The 24397-nt window shown below is 54.4% G+C and overlaps 6 protein-coding genes across 6 annotated transcripts; 2 read left to right on the top strand and 4 right to left on the bottom strand.

Annotated features, from left to right (window-relative positions):
* Nucleotides 1-679: 679 nt before the first annotated feature.
* On the bottom strand, nucleotides 680-1924 carry V2A60_003593 (Rox3 mediator complex subunit-domain-containing protein; the record flags this gene model as incomplete). Its single annotated transcript, XM_083254921.1, has 3 exons — nucleotides 680-751; nucleotides 819-1486; nucleotides 1618-1924. 3 exons carry the CDS (start codon nucleotides 1922-1924, stop codon nucleotides 680-682), a joined length of 1047 nt encoding a protein of 348 aa, XP_083111047.1.
* A 1851-nt stretch (nucleotides 1925-3775) lies between these two features.
* Nucleotides 3776-5429, bottom strand: V2A60_003594 (homeobox domain-containing protein; the record flags this gene model as incomplete). Its single annotated transcript, XM_083254922.1, has 4 exons — nucleotides 3776-4257; nucleotides 4319-4992; nucleotides 5059-5196; nucleotides 5251-5429. The coding sequence occupies 4 exons, from the start codon at nucleotides 5427-5429 to the stop codon at nucleotides 3776-3778; spliced, it is 1473 nt and encodes a 490-aa protein (XP_083111048.1).
* An 8565-nt stretch (nucleotides 5430-13994) lies between these two features.
* Nucleotides 13995-15495, top strand: V2A60_003595 (acyl-CoA dehydrogenase family protein; the record flags this gene model as incomplete). The annotated part of the gene is made up of 3 exons (XM_083254923.1): nucleotides 13995-14351; nucleotides 14429-14679; nucleotides 14754-15495. 3 exons carry the CDS (start codon nucleotides 13995-13997, stop codon nucleotides 15493-15495), a joined length of 1350 nt encoding a protein of 449 aa, XP_083111049.1.
* A 167-nt stretch (nucleotides 15496-15662) lies between these two features.
* Nucleotides 15663-16754, bottom strand: V2A60_003596 (3-hydroxyacyl-CoA dehydrogenase; the record flags this gene model as incomplete). Its single annotated transcript, XM_083254924.1, has 3 exons — nucleotides 15663-16393; nucleotides 16453-16552; nucleotides 16629-16754. 3 exons carry the CDS (start codon nucleotides 16752-16754, stop codon nucleotides 15663-15665), a joined length of 957 nt encoding a protein of 318 aa, XP_083111050.1.
* Nucleotides 16755-17447: 693 nt separating this feature from the next.
* Nucleotides 17448-20985, top strand: V2A60_003597 (timeless protein-domain-containing protein; the record flags this gene model as incomplete). Its single annotated transcript, XM_083254925.1, has 2 exons — nucleotides 17448-17522; nucleotides 17581-20985. The coding sequence occupies 2 exons, from the start codon at nucleotides 17448-17450 to the stop codon at nucleotides 20983-20985; spliced, it is 3480 nt and encodes a 1159-aa protein (XP_083111051.1).
* Nucleotides 20986-21285: 300 nt separating this feature from the next.
* Nucleotides 21286-23572, bottom strand: V2A60_003598 (HCO3 transporter family-domain-containing protein; the record flags this gene model as incomplete). The annotated part of the gene is made up of 5 exons (XM_083254926.1): nucleotides 21286-22283; nucleotides 22364-22851; nucleotides 22937-23064; nucleotides 23101-23236; nucleotides 23319-23572. 5 exons carry the CDS (start codon nucleotides 23570-23572, stop codon nucleotides 21286-21288), a joined length of 2004 nt encoding a protein of 667 aa, XP_083111052.1.
* Nucleotides 23573-24397: the final 825 nt, after the last annotated feature.

Consider the following 24397-nt stretch of genomic DNA (forward strand, 5'->3'; position numbering starts at 1 on the left):
TTTTGTCCTTGAAGACTGCAAAGTTTTCTGTGTGCGTTGCGTGCATATATACATATATGCGCGTATTGTTACCCAAACCAGGCACTGATGGACACACAGACACGCAGGCACACACCAAAACCAAAAAGAAAAGGGGAGAAAAGGAAAAAAAGGAAAAAAGGAAAAAAAGCCGTGATAAAGATATCGATGTTGAGACACACTCTTTTTCCCCTAACGCCATGCTAGTAAGAAAAAAAAAAGAAGAGAAGAGAGAAATGCAAAAAAAGAAGAAGAAAGTTATGGAAACATCAGAAAGCAACCAGCCTGTCTCCTGCCATAACCTCTCAACAGGAGGGCAAGAAATAGAAAGAGGATCATGGTTGGCGTGACAAACAAAGAAACTTTGCAAGGAAAAACAAAGCCAAGAGTGTGAACCAGCTCAAACCTCTAAGAAAAAGCAAGAAAAAAAAACAAGGTAAAGGCCGTGAACTCCCCTCATGTTGTCGTGAAAAGAATAACCCTGTACAAAACACCGCGGTCAAGACTTGTCCCGCATCCTTTTTTTGTCCCCCCCTGATTGTATTTAATGATGAAAGTGAAAAAGTTTCGTGTGATGATATGAACGTATTTGCAGAGCAGAGCAAATGTGGAAGGACAAGTCGTGGTAATAAAGGAAGACGAGTGATTGAAGACAGCCCGTCTATGCACCGACCATGCCCGGCCCGTAGCTATGCTGTCGTACCGGGGGGTATGGCGGGGTGGCTCCTGAATTCTGCTCGTGTTTATTAGCAATTATAACCATGAGCGTTAAGCCAAAATGCTGCTGATCGTATGCCTACCTTTTTGCGACGCTTCTGCCCGCCCTCGCCCTCTCCCGTAGAATATCCCGTGTCGGCACCGCCGTCGTCGTCGGGGAATCCTTCGCCGTAGCCTTCGTAGCTGCTATCCCCATACGTCCGTTTCTTGATATTTCTGCGCGGCCGCAATGGGTCCGAGCCAGGCGGCCCGTTACCCCGGGGCCGATCCGTAGCGGACGGCGTCGTGGCGGCCGGCGTACTTGGCGCCGTTGCCTTGGAGAGGCCTGAGGGTTTGCTCGTCTCTCCGTTGTTGCCATGATTCGTGTTGTTGGGGGCCATGTCTCCAAGAACAGAGGTGTCCCAGACAGATCGTGCAATGGGACCCTTGGAAAGTGTCATGGCGCGGGCCAAGCTAGCCATCGTAGCCTCGGACAGGCCGTCGCCAATCTCGCGACCCTTGACCTGGTGCACATTCCACTCCAAATCAGGCACCTGCAGCATGGCCATGAAATCGGATGGCGCGTCCTCCTTCTTCTTCTGTACGTCAAAATGTCCCGCAACGCCGAGGCGCTTGATATGTCCCTTGTACGTTTTGCGGAGGGCGTTCTTCTCACCGTTCGGCTTCTCTCGGGCCACTTCTGCCGCTAGGTCTGCCAAGTCAAACTGCTCGTACAAGTCCCCGGTCAATAGCGGGAACTGGTCCTCGTAAGCTGTAGCGGAACGGCATTGTCAACACAAGGATTCTTCACTGTACAAAAATTTACCAAGCAGTAATCGCCCCTGGCATCTCACCCGAATGCGGGGGGCAGGAAAAAACTTGCGTAGCAAATGGGTTCCTTACTTCTTTGGAGCAGCATGTACTTTGGCCCGACATCAAGATGCAAGTCCTCAATGCCAAGCCGATGGTCGTATTGGACCTTCTTTTGGTCACGTTCCCCGACATCATCGAGCGGACGCTTCCGCTTGTGGGGGAACTCATCGATCATCGCAGTGTCGGACTGATGGGAAATACTGCCAGTGACGCTGTGTGCGGGTGTAGGAAGCGTGGTAGGACCCGTGGGAGCCGGGTTGGCGGTGGCCATGGAGTCGGGGTGCGTGGCTGGCGATGGTTGCGAAGGACTCTGTGGGGTCTGCGGATGGAACGACATCTCGCGGTTTCTCGGTCAAATTTCGCCTCGTGGGAGAATGGGAGGAGCAGAATATCGCGAGGAAGGCGTGATGGGTTCGAAAGAGAGATGGTGTCGCGCCAAATTTGCCGGCTGGCAAAATCGGATTGGACTAGGCGAAGCCTTCCCTTCAGCTGTCGACCGTCATACACTGCTCGGGGTTTCCGTCAGAGGGTCGGAGCCCTTTTCGGGGGTGGGTGGGATAAAAAATGCGATGGATCGAAAGAAAAAGCCTCAGATAACCGTACACTGACGTTTCCTAGCCCAAGATCGATGCGTTTCGGCGCAGGTGAGCGCGACACAGAGCGCAACCAGAAAATGGCGTTGAATGCGCGGTGGGCGTAGCGGTTCGTCTCGTTGACGTGGGGTTGGCGGCAGAGGCGAACACAGGAGGGGGTAACGATTGTGAGGGTTAGGTGCAGAGAGTTTTTCTTCGGTTCGTAGGCGGCGCGGCGTCGTGACAAAGGGCGTGATGCTCGCGACGGCCAAGGGTTGAGGGTTGATGACAATATTATGGCAGCGTCGGGCGACGGACGGAGGCGGAGATGGGCGGCGAGCGAGGGAGCGGCTGGCAGAAATATGTAGCCTGAAATCTAAGGCAATACGTTTGGGGCGTGAGCTGAGTGCCACAGCTCCTTCAGTATTACCACACCTGTGAAGCACAGTGCGATTTATAGTGGGGGCTGTCACAAGATCCAACTAATCCCAGTGATGGATAGTGGATAGTGTGCTAGGGCTTTTGCTAAAGACAATGACGGCTCAGTTGCCTAGATGAAATGATGCGGTATTCTCACACCGTATAGTCACACTGTACAACACCAGGTGTGCAAAAAATACGGCTTGGTAGGATCACGTGATACGTCTGGTCGGGCCCGCCCACCGTAGCCTTTTCACACCTCGGCGATTTGCTGGGCCAAATTTTCCTTTTCTCTTCTTCTTCATCTAAACAAAACCAAGACCGCCCACACTATTTACATATTGTCAGCTCGGCATCATTTTTCCTTTGCTGCTGGCGATTGCGATGGCCCGGTCGAGACCGATTAACCTTGCCTAAAACCATCATCACGAGGGCCCCTCGTGCGGCTACCATGAAACGATGATGACCTGATGCAAGTTACATTACCTCTCATTTGCATTTGTATTATTTTCGACAGCAGTTGAAGCAATGGGGAACATGTCCGTTTGTTATCGTGCTCGTTCGTTCATTGTAGCGCGGGATCGTAGAATCAACATTCCGGGCCGTGTATGGATATCATCAGATCCATGCGTCACGCGGCGAGAGGTGACGGACGGTATGTTCCAGTCTCCCTTTCGTATGAAGCCTTTAATCCGGCCTTGATCTTTCAATGATGATCCATTACATCTGGTAAACCTATTTGCCTTGTTCGTCGTTGCTGCCCCACGAAAATGGGTGCAATAACCGCTTGGCTGCAGGAGGACAATTTATTCGGCAAATGAAACTCTGAAGTCAATATCCACCCCATCACTACCTCAACAGACCTGTCCTTGTAAGTCTTGACTGACAACTGACAGTTCTCACTGCCTAGATACTGCATGATTTAGAGATCCACAGCCGCACAGGCCGAATTCGCAAGCACCAGCGGTCAACTTTTATACTCGAATATGCGCTACATATATATACTGCCAAAGCCCAAATGCTTGCTTCTCGCCGAGCAATCCTGTTGCTTCTCCTGGGCCCGGAACCTGGACTGGTAGCTCCGATATATATACAAAGAAAGGTGATGTAGATGAAAGTAAGATGAATAAAGAAAAGAATAAAGATGGTCGCATGCGTAGATGGTTGGAAACAGTCGTCACGCAGATGTCAATGCGCTACTCCCGCTTGGTGCCATCAGATTCCTCTGCCGACTCTCCATACGGCAGAACACTCCCGGGCCGCGAAAATTGCGCCGACGGCGTCTCAGATGGGAAAAATGCCCGCTGTTCCACGCCCTCGCTTGTTGCTTGCGCGGGGAAGGGGTGAACAGCCGTGCCCGACGTGTCGCCAGAGTTGTACCCAAACTGCGGCATCTGATCCCGTGGCTCAAGCAGCCTCGTACTCGGCGCGCTCAAACCGCCTGGTGCGGGCAACGGCGACGTGTAGCTAGGCGTGTACGTCGCCCCTGCATGAATCGATGCCGTCGGCCGTGCCATGTCCGTCCGGATGGGAGACAGCATCGGCTGCTGCCCCATCTCGGTGTACCCAACGCGGCCCTCGAGCGGGAATGGCGCGGGAGGTGCTCTACTGCGAGGAAATTGATCGTGACGGGGCCCCATGTCACCTGTGGCACTTGACGGCTGTGTCGACGTGTCACCTGAATGATAATACAGGCGTTAATCATCGTTGCATGCTACCATATGCTGGCTAGTACCCACCGCCGTAAAATAGGGTATTGAGGCCCATTCCTGATGTCGAGGTCTGCAGAGGCGGTGCTGGGCCTTCGCTCCCGTGCTCCGAGGCGGGGTCTTGCACTTCGGCCACGTCACCGAGCGCGCTTCCTCGCCAGTAGACAGACGATCCCATGGTAGACTGCAACGAGGCGGACCGCCCTCTTCCGAGAGGGTCAGCTAGCCCGGCTGGTCGCAGTGGTCTCGGGCCGGGCCGGTGGTCGCCTTCGTTGACAGGGCTACTTGTAGATGAGCCCTTGGCTTCGGCGATGCCAACCACAGGTTGTCTCGCCCCATATGTGTATCTGTCGTTTGGGCCAAAAGCTGGAGGCGACGAAAGCATTGGGTTCGTCTCCAGCATGCCTGAGACGTGATTCTGGCCAAAGCCGATGCCACCAAATACCGGCGTTAGACCGGTCGATTGCATCGGGTGGCCCTCTCCTTCGGTGCGCCGTACATCGACCATGAGAGCACGAGGGTGCTGAGCCCCGTACATGTGTGGTTGATGGTGGCTCGAAGCGTGTGGCAGCGCTGAGTCGTAGGCTTGCACCGCGCCGTAGGGGGAGTGCAGCGCTTGGACGTTGTCGAAGTTTTCTGGTACTGCCCTCATTTGTACTACTCTCTCGCGATCATCAGCGTTGAGTCTCTTTATCTTGGCGCGTCTACAAGTCCTGTATGTTAGCAGAGCTGGAAATGAACGCGATTTTGCACATGCAACCGAAACGGACCTGTTCTGGAACCAGACTTGAACCTGTCGTGGGCTCAGCCCTGGAATCTCTCTGGAAAGTCGATCTCGATGCGCAGCATCAGGATGAGGTTGCTTTGCAAATTCGCTCATCAGAAATCGAGTTTGTTGATGTGTGAGTCTAACCGTCGGTTAGTTGACAGACGAGCAAAGGCTTCGGTGTGTGCTAGAATACCTGAATCGTTTCATCTTCCTCCGCGAAGCCAGCCTCTCCGCAGCAGTCTGCGGCATCCCTTCGGACTCTCCCTCAGCAGCGTCTCCGTCGTCAGAGTACTCGTCGCCTTCGCCATGTCCCATCCCCAAGGAGGCTGGTGCAGTTGGGCCTCCCGCACCACCAGCACCATAGTGCCCCATGCTACCATCGCCTCTTGCATCTAGTCGACTCTTCCAAAGATGATCTGAGCTATGCATTCCCCTGTAGCTGGGGGGTTCGGTTATGATGCTCGGCGCAGATGGTGAAGTCCTGGTACGGAATCGAGACGACCCTGGGTCGTAGCCATGACTGTAGCCTTGGTATTCCCCAAAGCTATGCCCATGGGCGGGAGTCTCGTGGCTTTCCGCTAGAGCATCAGAATTCCCTTTTTCCGAGGCGGAGTCTTGCGCTGTCGGAAAGAGTTGTTGAGGGTGACTCGTCCCTCCTCGTTGCAGGTACATCCCTTCCTCCGGCCAGACTGGCTTTGTTGAGGACCCTATCCCGTGCGGATCTGCCATACGAGGCCGTATTTGTTCTGGAAACGATGGCGAATACTTTTCCAGAGGCCACTTGTGTGCAATAGGTTCGCAAAGTTGCGTCGCAAACATTGGTATTGAACAGCAATCGAAAAATGGAAACGAAATCAGATGGACCAACCGACAAATGAAAGAAAAAATAGACGATGATATTTTGCTTCTCTTGAATGGTTTGAGTTGGGCGATTAGATGGTACGAAGTTGATGGTTGAAGATCTTCAAAGAATCCGCTGCAGCATCGTCTTTCGTGGCTCTCGTTTCGTTTCTCTGATAAAGCCGACACTCTGCGACGCTGAATCGCGCTTTGTGCTACTACCAAGGTGGCGGAGGCGCTGCCAGGTAAATCCTTCGATCAAACAACCGTTCTCCTTGAAACGCCAGGTCTTCTGGAGAGTAATCGTCGCTTCGATACGCGCCAGGCAATAGGCAAGTTCTGCTCAGCCGGAAGGGGAGCGAGGAATCGGGGACGCAGCAAGACGAGAGACACCTTCTTAAGCGGTTTGAGAAAAAGTGTAGATGGTGATATATCTACCCCTGGAATAAAAGAAGCAGTCAGGCCATGGGTCAGCGTCGGATTGTCTCCTCTGCACCAGCAGATTGCACTGCTAACACCGCACACGCGTAAAGCAAGGCCGTCTTTTCCCAAGTCCACACGACTCAAGAATCGATGGAACAGGTCAAGATCAAAAGGATGGCTCGTTTGGAAGCCACCAGGCCTCTCTTTCACAGTTGGAGATGACCGTAATGCTATTGCTAGGGTTAGGAGGGCAACGTCGGCAGCCACTCTGGAGGCGGGCTTCGCTGGAAAGCAAAAGGGCGGGTCAGCCTCTTCTGGGCAGCAGGGACGCTCTTCTAAACGCAAATTAGGCAGTCCTGAAAGCTTGCCTTGCTTGTTTTAATTTATACCCTTTCCCCAAAGAACAAGGATGAAGATGGCGGTGGAGAGTAAACTTGTGGGGGAATGGCCTCGAATGCTTGAAGGAGTGTTGCCACTGGTACGAGACTTATGCATAGGCCTTTTAAGGCTGCTCGACTCGATTCGAGGCGCTCAGTTGTTAGTAGATTGCAGCCAGCCAGCCAACGGGTAGGTGAGCCAGCCCACCCCGGGATAAAACTCCACTGAGGCACAGAAAGTCAATGGCGAACAAGAAAGGACGCCTTTCCGTTTACGAGAGAGGAGGCGTGTGTGATGTCGGGAGGGAGAAAGAGCAGAACTTTTGCTCTTGACGCCCAATCCACCAGGGGGCGGCTCTCTTGCGTACGCTCTTGCTTGGCCTGTGTGCCCGGCGCCGTCATGCGAGGCGGGTTGTTAGCTGAGCGGATGGAACCGCAATCCGCTATCCTGATCCAGAGTTAATAGGACGAGACAAGTGCGATGAAGAGCTGTCCGCAGCCGCCAGGTGCACCTTGGTTGTATGACAAGTCGCAATTTGGGAATGTTGATGCCGCCTTGGTCCGACGAGGCGGGAGGAAGGGTGAACAGGCCAGGCCGAAGTGTCGCCTTGCTCCAAGATCGTCACTTGCCTTCCCTTGAAAGAATAGTAATTTCGCAACAAGGTAAGCAGGTAACAAGGACTACCAGTATGTGAACTGAGAGTTCACGCAAAAGCAATGCTAAGATCAAGGATGGAACCACCACGGAACAATAGCAGCGATATAATTAGACTATGCCACCATCCATGGTACCTCCGCATCAGAGCTAGGCTGGCCCTGGGAAGGTTCAGCCAAGGAATCAAGGCATGGGAAGATGGAGCAGGATCCATGTTTCTAGGCTCACCTCGGCTGAGGCAGCCGTTCTAGCGGCCCATGCCATGTTATTCTGGACACATGGCCCAAGGAGTGTATGCACGTACGAGTACAGTACGGTGTGTGGCCAGAAGGCATGCAGACAACATGTAATCTGTACAAGGGCAACAAATTTGCCCAAGTTGCCGTATGCCAGACCAATGAGAGTTGGGCAGCTTGCAGGAGAACCCATTCTGTCACGCAGGGTATGGAGCATGCAACGGGTCGCATGGGGCGTATGGGGGAGGGGTGTTTGATTCGGACCCTGTCAGTTCATTATCAGTAAAATTCCGTTACAGCATTGCACTAGAGCTAATTTGGAGCCAGTCCTTCCTTTTGGGAGCAAGGATATTGATGAAGGCCGTGGCCGTTGGTGGGGGCCAACCACGCATGGGTGCGGGTTGCTCCAGTAGTTACTCTTCAGAACGCTGCGTGGCTTGTCATGGAGGCGTCAAAGTGCATCGGGTTCTTTGAACTGGCAAAGCCTTGCATTCCGTGATTGTACTTGGTGATGGAAGGTGAGTGAGAAGAGTCCCGTCTCACCCAAGCACACACGACGGCAGCAGCCTGGGGAAATGCTAGAGTTGTGGACCGAGAGGCAAGGCCGTGAGTGCAAAGACTACGGCCAGGCATCTGTACGAAAGCACATTGTTTTTCTCTTGGTACAAGTAGGCCTGAGCCTGGTTTCCAGAACGGGCAGCAAGAGTCGCCAGGCTCTGGGTAACCTATATTGGAGAGTCAGATGAGATAACGCGGCGTAGTGGCAGTCCAATGCGAGATCCAATGGCGCAGAGGAGTCACACCCACATCCGCATCCACAGTCAGTGTGGTCAACTTGGAGCATGAACCTAATTCAGAAGTAGCCCGCCGCAATGTCCGAAATTCTGGGCCAAGTCTGGCTTTCATCCGGTTCCCGTCTTCACAGGAAGCTGACCCGTCCCATGACTGGCGATGGCCGCTGGCAGCCGCAGACAATGACCAGATGGACTATCAACCCAGTCCCCGGTCAAGATCCCTGCAAGAAGCTAGGAGAAATAAAAGGCGAGGGGCTGCAGCAGCAGCAGCAGCAGCAGCAGCAGCAGCAGTGTAACCATGCAAGTCCAGTTAGGTTTGGTAGAAGGCAGTGGGGCATATGACAACGGAGAGAGGTCTCGTTTGAGGGCTTCTGCCGTGGCGTCTTGGAGACGGAAGGCAGGTAGGTAAGGGATGTTACCGGCGAGGTTCCGCAGAAAGCTGAAGCTTTGCCGCCTCTGTCAGCGCCGCAATCAACAAGGCCGAAGTGTGTGTTTCTGCAACGCCTGAGAGAGAGAGAGAGAGAGAGTATCGAGCTTTCAGCTCGCCGCCGCCGCCGTCGTCGTCGTCGTCGTCGTCGCCGTAGTAGATACTTGCAGTGTCAGATTCAAGCCGTCCCGAGTTGCTGGCGTTTGTGCGGCTGCCATCTCTGGCCTCAGCTATCCGACAGCGATGGCATAGAAACGTGCCACGCCACACGCAAACCAGTTTGAGCACGCCATGGGACTGGTACTGGGGCGCACGACGGCCGACGCCCGCGGGTCTTCCGGCTTAAGCTTTGTTTGAGCTACTGGCGGTTTCATCGCGTTGGTACTCAAGCCAGCTGTTGCGCCAATCGGGCGCCGGGGTGCGTCCAGGGCGGAGCGAGGACACGAGGCGACGGGCCTGGAATGGAGTGGAACGGCAACCACAGACTCTCAACACCTTTGACAAGAGAGTGTGGGTTGTCTGAAGCCCTGGACGAGCTGGATTGGGACCAAAGTTCTCTCATACTGCCGGATTCTAGTGCCAGTGCCAGTGCCAGTGACAGTACGGAGTACTCAGTACCAGTAAGCTAGGCGTTGGACCCGCCGCAGGTCCGCCCGTCGACGGCTTCTCTCGCGTGCATTGCCTTGTGGGCTCGAACCGGATAACCTCACGCTAGGAGTCCACTTTATGGGGGCGTGTGGCGTGTGGTAGTCCTTCATTTCTTTTTTCTCGTCGTCCCGCCCGTTGCCAGTCAAGAGTCCACTGGTGACCGGGGTCGACGAGATGGATGGGTGGGTGGCCGGGGAGGGCTCCTTTGTGGTTGAAGCCGGGGTCTTATTTTAAACCTGTCCGTCTCTGGAGGCTTGCACTTGGTGGAGTGGAGCGAAATGCGCCCACGGCTCCTGCCAAAGAGACTGAGAGACTCTGTCTTGACAAACTCCTCTCTGTCTGACTGGTCGACTGGCCGACTGGTCGACTGGTGAATAGAATGGTCGCCGCCTTGGAGCTCCTCATCACTGTGACTGGACTCCACATTGTATACACTCTCCAGTCCTTCGCGACGGCTTCCCCTTCACTGGCCTGACCTGGCAATGAGATCGAGAAGCACGCCATGATGTTTCAACTGTAGCACAGCGGATCGCCGGTCAACCTGGCCGGCCGGACGAGTCTCTCGCTGTGTTGCAACCCTCGGCTTTTGTCGCTGGCGTGCTTCTTTTTTTTTTTTCTCTTCTTCAAAAAGGGGGTCAATGGTACTGAGTACTTATCCCTATCCTTGGGCTTGACCTGCGAAGCCAGAATGTGGCCATCGCCCATCTCCTCCCATGGTCCTTTGACTTTATTATCAGTACCAGCTTGCTCGGAGGTTCAAGCGCACAACAGGGTAAAGCGAGACCAGGGGACAGCCACAGCTAAACAATTCCCTGGGCTTTGGATGCCGACAGAACTCCCAGCCACTTACGGCGCGTCGTCATTGACTGTTGCCCGAAATGCCACCCACCCGTCGCTGATCTTTCATGGGAACATTCAACGCCAAGGAGTGACACCCTTTGTCATCTAGGCATTTCGACACAAATTCAGCAGGACCACCGCCCGTTTTGCCGTGCTTGCCAGCGCGCCCCCTGTTCGGTCCAGACACACCGACTACTGGCCGGTCTCTCCCGTACGGGCGCGGAGCACCACAGTCTGGACGGTTCTCTCGCTGGCTTCGGCAGGCGACGTGACCAGGTGGCCTCGCTTCTGGCCGAGGTTGAGAGGTTTGTGCCACGGTATCGTCGTTTATCAAAGCCCCAGACAAATGGCGACAGCCATGCCTGCATCTTGTCCCAGAGACGTTCCCGCAGCTCATGTCATCATGTCACTTGTGACACGATGGCAGTTGCGACATCAAGGCAATTGTGCCTGTCGGTAACAGGCACGGCGCATAGAGCTTGGCTGGAGGCGTCCACAACGCGTCGCATTGTCCTGTACTCCGTAAGTACTTGCCAGGCATGCACATAATTTGGTCGCCGTGTCCAACCGGAACAAAGATACCCATGAGCAGGTGGCCCAGCAGACACCCTCCACAGCCCGTCTTACCGGGGGCAATCAACGGGAAGAGGGGGTGACGGCAACCACATGGCAGCAGGCTGCTGTCTCGACATTCAACCCATGGCCGACTTGCTTTCTTTGTTTGATGTAACCATTGGACCCAGCGGAGTAGTAATCAAGAACCACAGAGCCTTGTTATAGTTCTCTCTCGCCGTTTCAAACACCTTGTGACACAGGATTCCCGTTCCCCGAGTCTCTGGCCTCTCCTGTCTCGCCGATGCAAATTGGCATCAGAGATCGCATACGCAATCCAATATATCTTTCCGATTCTCCTCTTCCCATGGTTGGGGTACTGCCGCCCTCTCCAGTGTGGGCAAGACATACTTATTGCGCGCGCTCTGGAGACAAGTGGTGTGCGGCACATGTGTGCCCCCCGCGATCCGTCCACACAGAATCAGCCCAGTTTCTGCAGGAAAAGGGGCCTGTGGGAGAGCCGACCAATGTTGCTATTGGGGCCAGTTAATTAATATATACCATGGTTACCTTTACTAGGTCCTACCTTGCAGGTAGCAATTCCAGAAGCAGAAGGCATCACGTCTGTCGTGGGGGCGTGCGGCAGCCGCCCAGCCAAAGCCCGGTCCCGGGTGGCAACCTCATGTCTACCAGTACTCCGTACTGAGTACTTACTTTACTGGGTAGTAGCTATCCATCATGACATCCATCTGTCCCCCCTCTAGCCCCTGTCCAGTCCACCACACCGCTTGAGTGATCGATAGGCATACCGCACACACGTGTGCCGTGTCATCAAAGTTGAGGTTTCTGGCTAGACATGGACTGCTGGAGAAAATAAATTAAGTGGCTTACTACTGGTACTCAGCAGTAGCGCACTCCATGCCTTTTTGTCGATTCCGGCGCTGTCAACGGCATGCGGCCATCGCAACACTGCAATTCGTTTCAACATGCTGGTCGATTGGGTGTTGGAACGGTCCTGCAGTGAACCTGCCCAATCTGGCAGTGAGCTCTTGGCCTTCTGTTCTGGGCTAGGTCCAATTCATGCGTCGTGGTGAGTGGAAATAAGTCAGGGTGATATCCTCGTACAGCTTGGTCAGTTCCATTCATGCTCATGCGCCCTGTTATTACCAGCAATAACGGCAAGGCAATGCATCTCTCTTTTTTAAATGAAATTGAAACACATCTCAATAGAACATAGTTATTTGAAGCTTATTAAGGGGAGACTTCATTTTACTCACACCGCAATCGCTACAGAAGATCCAAATTGAACTGATATGCAGATGTGCCATGAACAAATTGTCGTCCCGCCAAGGGAAACTTTTTGGCATCCTCTACGTACCCCGCGTGGCAGCCATAAATAGTCCACAGGCAGTCTCACTTTTATATTATGGATACGTTGGACTTGCACAGCGCGCACTGTCTCGTTCCCTAGCCTGGGTCAGCTGGCTAGCGCACAGCCCACAGCCTTCCACATGGCTTCGTGGCGCTTGATTCAGGGCCCTTGGACTCTCCCGTCACTTCTGTCAGTTTTGTAATTGGCCTGACTGATCTAGGCTACAGCCGCCCGTTCAGATAGCGGTGCGTTGCAGGGAACAGGGGAGTTGGGGAGTTGGTGCCGGATCTGGACAAGTTTACCGTGGTGGTGGTGACGCCTTAGGCCTACAGGTTATGCGTACTTGTGGCGACGGCGTCATGTATGTAGACCACAGCTATCAGAAAAAAAAAAAAAAAAAAGTCCCGATGACCCGAACTAGTTCCGATTCTGCAGGTGGAGATAGTCTTTGACTTGCCTGGTTTTCGAATCATATCTATTTTCTCTCCGGCCGATGACGCCCCTTTTGATTTGTGTGCTGTGACCCGCATGACGGCGATATCATGATTCTGTCACGTTGAACGGGCTGAGACTACCGCCCTCCACTTCCTGCCAGGGGAGCAAAGAGGCCCTCTCACTAGATCAGTCAGACAATCCTCTCTGTCTTGCTTGTTTTCTAGAAAGTCCAGGGAGTGAGTGTCTCAGCTCGGCACTCTATAGTAGGAGTTCGTCGCAAAGTAAAATGTGAGACATGACAAAGCAGGTATAAATACTCCGCGGGGGTCGCCCTGAGGATAGCTGCGTTGCGCTAACCTTACGCAACCCTCGACCAGGGATTTAACAGAGACAAGTACTTATATATATGGGCATAGAAGGCCCAATAACATGCGTTTAGAAATGTGATTACACGGCCAAGTATTGAAGAAAACTGTAGAAACTCCTGCGAGGTTTAGCTACGGGTCCTTTCAAGGACTATCATTGATCATATACCAAGAGCATTACCATGGCGCTGCAACTCATGATGTTGTGGCGTACTGTGAGTAGTCCTGGTCAGTGTTGGTTTCTAGCGTGACGCATCTTTGTTGAAAGCGATCTTCATATGTATACAGATTCTCGAGTTAGGCGGCATTGCACGCGCGTTCTATTTTTACCAACACAGTTCCTTTATAGGCGGCTACTATTTCCACATTTCGTGCGTGCGAACGAGAGGACCATCAGTGCAAGTGTCCAAGTGAAGTCCAAACTGGCTGGACGACTCGATACAGAATACCAATTATCAGAATCCGCTCTTCCAAGCACTGCGCATCCGGAAAACGTGCGTTCTGGAAAGTCCAAGTTTCCTCATAATATCTGACGAGACCTCTCTCAGTGCGTATAGGTTAGGTGAAGTCTGAAGCTTGAGCTAGCGGCGACCTAGCCGTGTCGGCGACATGATGAAAGAGCACAAGCCGCAGCCGCAATGCCTTATTGCGTGTCCTAATATTCATAGATTCAGCATAGCCTCGTCAATTCGTGGCTTTACCGGCCATTGTCTTTGCTCAACAACCCCCGTGGTGGCTGATGTTTAACCGTTTTCATCAAAGGTTCGGCTATATGGACGGCAAGGTGGACGGGCCTCGGTTCCGCGCGGGGGCGGGCGATGCGGCGCTAGATGACGCGCTAACCCCCAGAAAGCTGCCCAAAAAGCATCTGACAATCGGCTATAAGAGCAAAATCCTGGACGGTCGTCATCCTTCCCCCTGCCTTGCCTCTCGATCAAGAGTCCCTTTCACATCCAGAAAAGCATCGCCCATCATGAACGCTGAGTACCAGAAAGCCCTCACTTCCGCTCCGGCTGTGCTGCCCTTTTCCGAGCCCCCGTACCTGGCCGGCCTGCCGTCCCCGTACCACAGCGAGTCGCATCGCCGCTTCCAAAAGGTCGCCCGAGCCTGGATCAGTGAGAACATCACCAAGCACGCGCTGGAGTGGGAGCGCGATGAGAGTGTCCCCGAGGATCTCTACCAGAGATGGGTTGCGGCTGGCTTCCTCCCCGCGACCTTGCCCGCGCCGCTGCCGGTCGACTGGCTGAAGCGCCTTGGCATCCACGAGATGCCCGGCGGTGTCAAAGTCGAGGACTGGAACTACACCCACTCTGCCATCTTTGCTGACGAGGTGAGTTGAAAGATTTGACCGTGCGCATTTCTCCGCATCTCGTGTATAGACTGACGGGCGGAAACCTCGCTGGATAGATGATGGGCTCCGGTCTTGCTGGTCCTCCTGGCTCGCTGACTGTGGGTGTTGCTTACGGTCTGCCTCCCATCTTCAAGTTCGGCAGCAAGGAGCTCCAGGAGCGTGTCGTCCCCGAGATTGTTTCTGGCAAGAAACGCATCTGCATTGCCATTACTGAGCCCGACGCTGGTTCCGACGTCGCCAACATCACCACAACCGCCAGAAAAACGCCCGATGGCAAGCACTACATTGTCAACGGCCAGAAGAAGTGGTGAGCAGCGACAAGATTTTACTCTTTCGAGCAATGGCCAGGGATGTGATCTCGCTGACTTTTTCTTGATGCAGGATCACCAACGGAGTCTGGTCCGACTACGCCACCATGGCTGTCCGCACCGGCGACGAAGGCGCTGGCGGCCTGTCGCTGCTCCTCGTTCCCCTCAAGGGCCATCCCGGCGTCGAGATGCGCCGCCTCAAGGTTGGCGGCCAGATCAGCGCCGGCACCACCTTTATCGACATGGACGAGGTCAAGGTCCCCGTGGAGAACTTGATCGGCGAGGAGGGCCTGGGCATGACCTACATCATGACCAACTTCAACCACGAGCGCATGAGCATCTGCATGGGCGTCGTCCGCCAGTGCCGTGTTGCGCTCAGCACCGCCTTCGAGTACGTCATGAAGCGCGAGGCCTTTGGCAAGACGCTCATCGACAACGCCGTCGTCCGCCACCGCCTCGCCGGTGCCGGGTCCCAGCTGGAGGCCTACTCTGCCTGGGTCGACCAGCTCGTCTACCAGATGGGCAACATGACCAAGGCCGAGTCCGATCTCAGGCTCGGCGGCGCCGTTGCCATGGCCAAGGCCCTCGGCGGCCGCGTCTTTGACGAGGTCGCCAGCTGCTCCATCCTGCTCTTTGGTGGCAACGGCTACACACGCAGCGGCCAGGGTGAGGTGGTCGAGAAGATTTACCGAGAAGTCCCTGGTATGCGAATCCCCGGTGGCAGCGAGGATGTGTTGCTCGACCTCGGCATTCGTCAAATGTTGAAGATCTACCAGCTTCAAACGCAGCTCCTGGGCAACAAGTCCCGCTTGTAACTTTGTAATCTACCACAATCATATTCCTCAAAATAGTACTTGGAAATCACGAACTAGAGCACATGCGGGCTTCAAAGTGAGAATGCATCATGTTTTGACAATTCATATTAAAGCAGCGCTTTTATCTTGAGATATCCTGATACAAATGACACGCATGCTTTGCTGGTTCAGTAATCATAAAAGCCCTTGCCACTCTTCTTACCGAGCCAGCCAGCATCAACCATCTTTCCGAGAAGGACGCTGGGGCGGTACTTGGAGTCGCCAGTCTCGTTGTAGAGAACCTTCATGATTGAGAGACAAGTGTCGAGACCAATAAAGTCGGCGAGTTGAAGAGGGCCCATGGGAACGTTGGTGCCGTTCTTCATGATCGCGTCGATGGAGTCGCGGTCGCCTACGTTGGTCTCGAGGCAGATGACGGCCTCGTTGATGTAAGGCATCAGGATGCGGTTGGCCAGGAAGCCAGGGGTATCTGCAGAGACGGAGGTGATCTTGCCCATCTTCTTGCAGAACTCGATGGCGGTGTCCAGAGTCTCCTTGCTGGTCTGGAGGCCGCTGATAATCTCAACACCCTTCTGGATAGGGACAGGGTTCATGAAGTGGGTGGAGACGACGCGGGACGAGGCCGAGGTGTCGGTAGGGTCGGTGGTAGTGGCGGCGGCAATCTTGGTAATGGAGATGGAAGAGGTGTTGGTGGCGAGAATGGCGTGCGAAGGGCAAATCTTGGCAAGGTTGGCGAATATGTCAAACTTGAGCTGAGGGATCTCGGGAACAGCCTCGATGACAAAGTCGACGGAGGAGAGGTCCTCGACCTTGGTAGAGCCGGTCAGGCGGCCACGAATCTCGGTAGCCTGATCCTTTGTGATTCTCTCCTTGGCGACATCCTTTGCGAGGAGCTTGTCTAAGATGTAGTGTAAGCGAGTGGCCTTGGAGCTCGGGGCCGACAAAGTCGTTGCGTACCGGCGAAAGCGAGACCCTTGGACAGAGCCTTGTCGGACGCATCTACGATTGTGACCGGGACATTAGCCCTCTGCGCAGCAACGAGAGCGATTCCGAGACCCTTGTAACCCAATTAGCTGCTGCAGTTCTGTTCTTCAACCTCGTTGATTCTCGTCACATGCGGGCACGGTGCTTACCATCTGGCCGGCGCCAACGACGCCGAGCTGCTTAACCTCCGCTGCATACTGGCGACGGGTGGTGCTGAAGCTGCGAGCCTGGCGGGAGACGTGCAGCGCACGCATGCGCAGAGTTGAGGCGGCCATTCTTGCGGTTTCGGTGTGAATTGGGGTGGTCAGTGATGATGTTCGGATGCGAATGGCTAAGCCGATGTTTGCTGGGCACGGGTTACGGGTTTGAGGGCCAAGAGCGGCGGGCGTCGCGGGTAATCTCGGCTTTCACACCGTTGACAGTAATTTTCGCGGGGGGGAGCAGTCAGTGGCTAGCCGATTCCGAGCTCCAAAGTGGCCGCCGACCTGCGTTGTTAGCTACCTACCTACTGACGTTGGTCTGGCAAGGTACCTACGAGGGTACTTAGGTACCTAGCATTAGCAGGTGCCTCTGTAAGTACAGATTTTTAGCACGTTTGAGACGCCAAAAACGACCCCAAGGGAACCCCGCTCTCCAAATTCAGTGCCTTTTCACAGTGGCCCTAAGTACCTTAGTTACGTAGGTAGGTAGCTGGTTATGCAGCGCTAAAATGCCTTACGGGTGCTGTCCGGGGCAAACGCGTCTTGCTCTTTTGGTAGCTAGTGGTGGGCATGTACCTCTTTTGCTCGTTTGGGCGACAAGGTACTTTCCCAATAAATGCCGTTGCTACTTAACGCAACGCTGCGACGCGTCTCACGCCTACCGACGCGTAAATTGCTCCAGACTGCAAGCCAGGCTAGACAGTTACCACAAACGCCGCCCATTGTCGATACATACGATCCTCTGTTTCGCGGCAAACACCGTTCATTATGGAGCTGCCGGACGGAGGACACGACATTGTCCATCCTGAAGTCAGAGCGCACATCACCAGTCTTATTTCCGCCGTTAGTTTTGCCTCAACTTCTCACCTACCCGCTCCTGTACTAATTCAGCGTCTGCTAGCTCGGAGGAATCAGCACCGACGACGATGGCCAATATCAGCTTGGTGACGATGCTCTCGAGGTCTTGCGCGACATCAAACGATGGATCCGATTCTATGACGAAAAGACGAACCGAATGGATGTTGCGCGATGTCTCTACGAGGGCAACATTATACAGGGCGACCTGATCCCCATCCTGGCAAAATGGCCCGAAGACTCGATGGACAACAAGTTCAAAAGCAGAATCGTGCTGTCCTGCTTCGAAGTCCTGGTTCCACTTACTTGGCCAATTGACCAAGACAAGGAGAAGATGACCGTCAACCATCACAGACACATTCCCGTCCTCGAACTTGCCCAGTTGCAGTATAAAAGCGCCATCATAAACTTTGACGGTGCCAGACTCTTGCACTCGGCCGTAAGATCTGCTCTCCCCTCCATGGCCATGCCCATTTCCGATCGAACCCCGAGAGACCAGGGCATCATCAAGCTCGTTCTCTTCTTCCTGCGAAATATGGCCATGATTGCGCCGTCGCCTGGTGTCAAGTTTGATGGCGACGAGACCCAGATTTCTCGTTCCACCACGATAGACGCCTTCTCCTACCAAGATGTCTTCATTGTTCTGCTCACCATCGCGTCCAACATGGGCGAAGATTTCAGAACCGAGGATACAACTGTCATGGAAATTTTGTACCACCTTGTGAAGCAAGTCGATGTTGACACGCTTTTCATGGATGAAAGCCAATTGAACAAGGCCAAGGCAGGAGAGCTGTCGAGTCTCATGAAGAAGGAATCTGCCATGCTCCAGGCATCCAATAGAAAGGGTCCTACAAGGCATAACCGTTTCGGAACCATGGTCTGGGTCAAGCGAGAAGACGGCAAAATGACGTCCCTATCAGGACAGGATGCGCTGGCGGATGCCTCGGCGAGAAACAAAAAGATGGATGACAGCAAGACTTTCCGCCCTGCTCGGCGGGGTAAAAAGGAAAATAAGGACGAAAAGGACCTGGGTCTTCCGACAGCTTTGACTCCAAGCGCAGCCAAGCAGCTTCGTGCATTTGTGGAGGAGTTTCTCGATTCCGGCTTCAACCCCTTGTTTCTGCATATCCGCAAATCTATCGACCGGGAAGCACCACATATCATGGCTTTTCATAGGCGCCAGTTCTTCTACCTCATCTCTTGGTTCCTCGAAGCAGAACGATTGCGCCGCAAACGCAGCAAGGGGAAGGGGAAGGGCACCGCGGAGGAAGTCAGCAGTTTCAATCTGATAGCGAGCGTCTTGAATCAAGAAATGTTCATTACGCTCAGCAAAGGACTTCACGAATCGTACGACTACAAAGATTGGCATTCGCTATCCGCGGCGATGCGCTGCTTCACTCAAATTCTGCTCACAATTCAAGAAATGGCGGAAGAGGGAACCGAAGACGATCAGGAAATCGCAGAAAACGTTTTGAGCCGTCTCTTCTACGAAGAATCGACACACGACGTAATAGCCAACATTGCACGAACGTACAAAGACCAGGGCTTCGAGTACCTCGATGCCGCCACGGAATTGGTACATCACTTCTTGCGTGTTCTAGAAGCATACTCAAAGCAAAATTCCGACATGCAGATTCGATCCAGGAAACGCGCGCGGAGAAAGAAGAAGGCGGAGACCCAGCAAAACGGCGTTGACGATGAACAAAACGACGACTCCGAACAAGATGAAGCAGCTGTGGAGCGGACCTCAAAGGAACGGAAATTCGACTTCAACCGGTTTACATCACGTTTCACACCTCAGGGCGTGGTAGATACGTTTATCGCGTTTACCAAGTACTATCGTGAGCTCAACAATGTGCAACTCAAGCGAGCGCATCGATACTTTTACCGATTAGCGTTCAAGCAAGATATGAGCGTGATGATCTTCCGAGTTGATGTGCTTCACATGCTGTCAAACATGGTCAAGGGCCCGGATGCTTTGGATACGTCTTCAAAAATGTTCAAAGACTGGGAAGAGTTGATCAAACAGCTTTTCCGTAAATGCTTCAAGAAGATTGCAGACCGCCCCGAGCTTATTGTTGAGATGCTGTTTAGCAAGCTCCCTGCGACTGCTTTCTTCCTTGAATATGGCTATGACAAACAGACGTCTGCCCTCAGGGCACAACCTCGCCCCGCTGCTGAACTAGTTTTCAAGCACACCACCGAGCATGATCAACAGGTCGGCATCGCAGTCGGCGCTTTGCTCGACAAGAATGAAGCAGATCACGTCCAGTGGGTAAAAAATGTTCTGAACACTGCAGAAATTGAACGCCGCTCTTGGAGCAACGCGAATGATGGACTGCTCGAAACAGAGACACCCTCGGATGATGCCGAAGCGGGCGAGATGCCACAAGAACCCAAACTCCCGCCAATATTTACTGTTCGTCCGGATAGCGCCGCGAGGCGATCGGCGATGCTCAAGAATCCCTATCTGCGCCTCTTGCTGAACCTCGCTGGTGCGCGGCTCCTGGGCCCTGCAACTGAGGAGACACTGGATTCAATCTGGATCATCCCAGCTGAAATCACCGCAGACCAGCTGAAAGATGCGCTTCACTATATCAACCAAGCAGAATTTAGTCCGCTCACATTTGAGGACGGAGCTTCTGCTGAGCAACAGCTGAAGCGCAAGACGGTCCCGCGTAAGAAGGCGGCTTTTGATGACGACAATGCTGATGACGATGACGGCCTCGATGACTTCTTGGATGATGGTGTCATGTTTCCTGCAGGCGGACCAACAGCGCGACGAGTGATTGACGAAGCGAAGAGGCCCAAAAAATCTCGGAAAAAACGAAGCGCGTCACAGGAAATTGACGACCAAGAACGCGAAGACCGTGCTCGTAAGCGGCGGGATAAAGAAAGGGAAAAGGCACTCAAGATCAAATCTGCGCTCTACGTAAAAGCCGGAGACGACGACTTCGACTCTGACGAGGACGAAGCATTCTTTGCGCGGGAGCGTGCCATCAAGTCCCGAGCAGAGCAGGCCGCCAAGTCTGCCGTACGAGGCTTTGCGGACGATGATGACACTGCGTTTGTGCGCCGTGCCGCAAAGCGCAAATCGAAAGCGCTACTGCATGACGATAGTGGTGACGAGGACGAACTCGATGATATCAATTTCACGCAGCACACACTTGGCAGCCAGATTACAGCAGACGGCAGTGAAACCGAAGATATTGTCGAGGACGGTAGCGAGAAGGAGAGGCCCAAGAGACGAAGACTTAGTCCGGCCACAGAAGACGACGAAGACGTGGGTATGGGCGGTCTTGATGACGAAGAGGCTGTCGCCTCCGAGACTGTGGCAGCGATCGCTGAGCGCAGCGATGGCGAAGAAAACGGTACTGCGGTGCCAACTTCCACAGCCCGGAGGGCGCGCGTCCGAGGTGGCTTCGTCATTGACAGCGACGATGATGAATAAGAAGAACGTGCAGTTTTCATTTTCTGGGATAATACCAGGTCGGGCGTTTGGGCAACGGGCATACTCCCCATTGAGCGAGACATTGTTAGGGCGTAATTGTATACGGGGCATAGAACGAGCGGATGTACAATGTATTGACTATATTAAATAGCATGGAAATTGTATTAGATGAATGTGATGATGACTATTTTGAAGATGGGCCACCTGCACTGGATAAACGCCATGGTATCCAAATGTGACATCAGCCACCAATACTGCGAGGCAATGAGACCAGTCTCAATGCGTGTTGATACACCCGTTTTACCTTTGCGTCGCGCTTGGTCTGCGCCCTGCGCTGCGTCTGGTCGCCGTGCTCTGCCCGCTGGGCATGCGGCCCAGCTCGGCCATGTCTTCCTGGCTCTTGCGTGGACTGCCCGGGCTCGCAAAGACGCCGTCATGGGTCACGCTACCCCTGCGGCGACGGAACGCGCTGCCAGGCCCGGGCGAGACGTCGTCGCGGCTGCCGGGACGCATTACACCATGGCTTCGGGAACGCTGCGGCTCGGCGCTACCATTGCTGTTTCGTGGAGTGGCTTCGCCGCCGGACGAGGCGACGACGGCGCCGCCCCAGGCGCCGCCGATGCCCTCCATGGTGAAGTCGGACGCGGTGGGGGCGTCGAGCAGCGCGAGCTCCTGCTGGCTGAAGAAGCGCGGCAACAGCACGGCGCGGATGGGGATCAGCGCGAGGATGAAGACGGGGAAGCCGACGGCGGCGACGGTCTGCGTAATGGCAAACGTGGCGGCGAAGCCGACGAGCTCCACGGCAACAAACCACCATATGGCGGCACGGCGCTCGACAGCGCGCAGCGGGGCGGCCGTGGGCGTGAGGTGGCGGTCGCGGGCGAGGAACATGAGCTTGGTGGTGATGCCGTTGGCCTCGAGCGCTTGAAAGCCCATGATGAAGAAGAGCCCGGCGAGGACGCCGTGGGGGATGAGGTGGAGGACGACGAGCAGCGGGCCCGTCATGGTGCCGAGGGTGAGCAGACCCTGGGCGAGGTTGGAGACGCGCTGCTCGACGACGTGGGTGGCCTCGAAGGCGAAGTCGCCCTTGTCGTTGCCCTTCTCGTCGAGCTGCTTGACGGACCGCGTGACGCAGAGGGACTCGGTGTGGAAGGGCGCCTGCGGGATGAGCCCGTTGGGGAAGGGCAGCCCGAGGAGACCGGCAACACCAGTGGTCAGCCCCAGCAGGAACAGGTCCCAGTGAAAGCCGGCGGGTTTGCGGAGAGGAAATTCGCTGCCTTGGGCAATGAGCGACGAGACTGGAGAGGGGAGCTGTTGTTAGTACAGATATAAAGTATAGAGACGGCGACTGGGAGGGGGGCTTCTCGTTTTGCCTTACCATTGTGGTCGAACCAGAAGAGAATGGTGAGCAGAATGGCAAAGGGCAGCGCCGTGAAGACGTCGCCGACGCTGAGCTCCCAAAATTTGACGACCCAGCTGCGCTGGATGGTCGGCTCGAACGCGATGCCGGTAGGCAGACGCTGCAGCGGCACTTCCTGCATGCGGCCAAAGTGCACGAAGCCGGTGAAGAAGACAATCGTGAGCGGCGTGCCGTAGTCCTTGAGGAAGACGCGGACCTCGTGGCGGAAGAGGCTGCTGGTGCCGAGCTCGGCGCAGATGTAGGAGACGATGAAGACGAGGAGGGCAACAGCAATGGAGAGGTAAAAGTCTGCGCCGTGACCGAGCCTCTCGAGGACCTGCACGCCCTTTTGCAGGTAGATGCAGGCGACGTAGAAGCCAAAGATGTCGCACGGGAAGCGCGTCACCCAGCGGAGCCAGTTGCACGAGTTGGCGACGGCGAGAATCCAGTGCAGAATGAGGGACCATCTGGGGCGGGGGCGGAAATGAATCGGGTCAGCATTCGAACTGGATGACTTGGTCTCGTCCGTGTCAAAAAAAAAAAAAGACTTACATGCCGATCCAGCCCATGAAGCCAAGGTAGTCGACGCCCGTCGGATGCATAATGTCGTAGACGGTGCTGCGGTTGGTTAGCGACACAATGCGCTTCTGGTGCGAGATGGGGAGACGCTGAGCCGCGTACTAGTTGAAGACAGTGATTGGTCCAGTCACGCCAACAATGACGAGTGGCTGCGCAGCCGCCAGAGCAAATACGACGGATCCAAGAACGGACGATAGCAGCACCTCGTTGACGCCATAGTTTGATGCCGTGTTTTGGAACATGTCCAGGGAAAAGGCCAGAGCGGGTAAGATGCTGCACGTGAACAACAACTTTAGCACATGTAGATGATGCATATGATTGAATAATTGGGAATGGAATCTCGCTTCTCCCTTACTTGGCAAAGTACATATACACCGTGGCCGGGACAACGCGATAGTCCCAAGCGTCTGTCCAGTCGCTCGGATAGTAGGGCGTGCGCCGGCGAAGGTCATTGATCATGCCGCGAAAGGGATGAATATGCCACCATGCTGCACCCTGACTCTCCTTCTTCTTGGCCGTCGCGGCTGTTGGCATTTGCGGCGCCTGCTGTTCAGTCACTGGGAGGACATGGGCCTCGTCGGGGCCATGAGCCGTGGCAGTGGTGTCCATGACGTCGCTGTTGAAGCCCGTCGCTGTGTTGCTGATTGAGGTCTCTCAAACTTGACAATGAAACGGAGAGTAAATAGGAACGGTCGGAGAAGCCAATTGGTCACGTCTTCTTTTTCTGTTGTTCCTCTCTTTATTGAACAGGGCCGTCCCTGGAAATGAGCGGCATTATAGCACGTCCGTCCCCTGTCGAGGTCAGAGGTCGCGCTTCTCAGGGTCGCGCGTTTGGGCCGGCGTGACTCAACAAAGGCGGGACAAGAGAAATAGGTAGCGGGGCTATGGGAATCGTATGGGCCAGATCGAAGAGACGAATTGGCACTTGCTCTATGGCCTGCAGCGATGCGACTGCGATGTACGGAAAATGAAGGCGTAAAGTGGGAGGAGATTAAGGTTTGCTGCGCCCGAGAACTGCCCTAGCCTACTGAGTAGGCTCTTGGCATGAGTCGGCACTTAGTAAAGCGCTGGTGTAGGCGGCGCGACCTCTGACTCAAGCTCAGGCTAACACTGTGATTCGCTCCTCTACCTTGTAATCAGTCAGGGTGGCAACTAATACATGAAGATTTTCACCCGAGAAAGTCGTGCGTGAGACATTTACATTTATGACAGTCTTGAATATGGAAAAGAAGAGCCTCTGCAGTGAGCTGGAAAGGCATAATTCCTGAGCTCCCTAAAGCCCTCGCTCCTTCTCAGTAGAAAAGTAGTATGGCCCGCGTTGTAACGGCTATCGGCACATTGCCCGAATTTGAACAGACTGCAAAGAAATTCTTCATTATTATTATTTTCAGATAATTTCTATTTGTGTTACAGGCATCCAGCGCATCTGTTCGA

The sequence above is a fragment of the Cordyceps javanica genome, chromosome 2 (genome assembly GCF_051103115.1).
Source record: "Cordyceps javanica chromosome 2, complete sequence".
Classification (NCBI taxonomy): domain Eukaryota; kingdom Fungi; phylum Ascomycota; class Sordariomycetes; order Hypocreales; family Cordycipitaceae; genus Cordyceps; species Cordyceps javanica.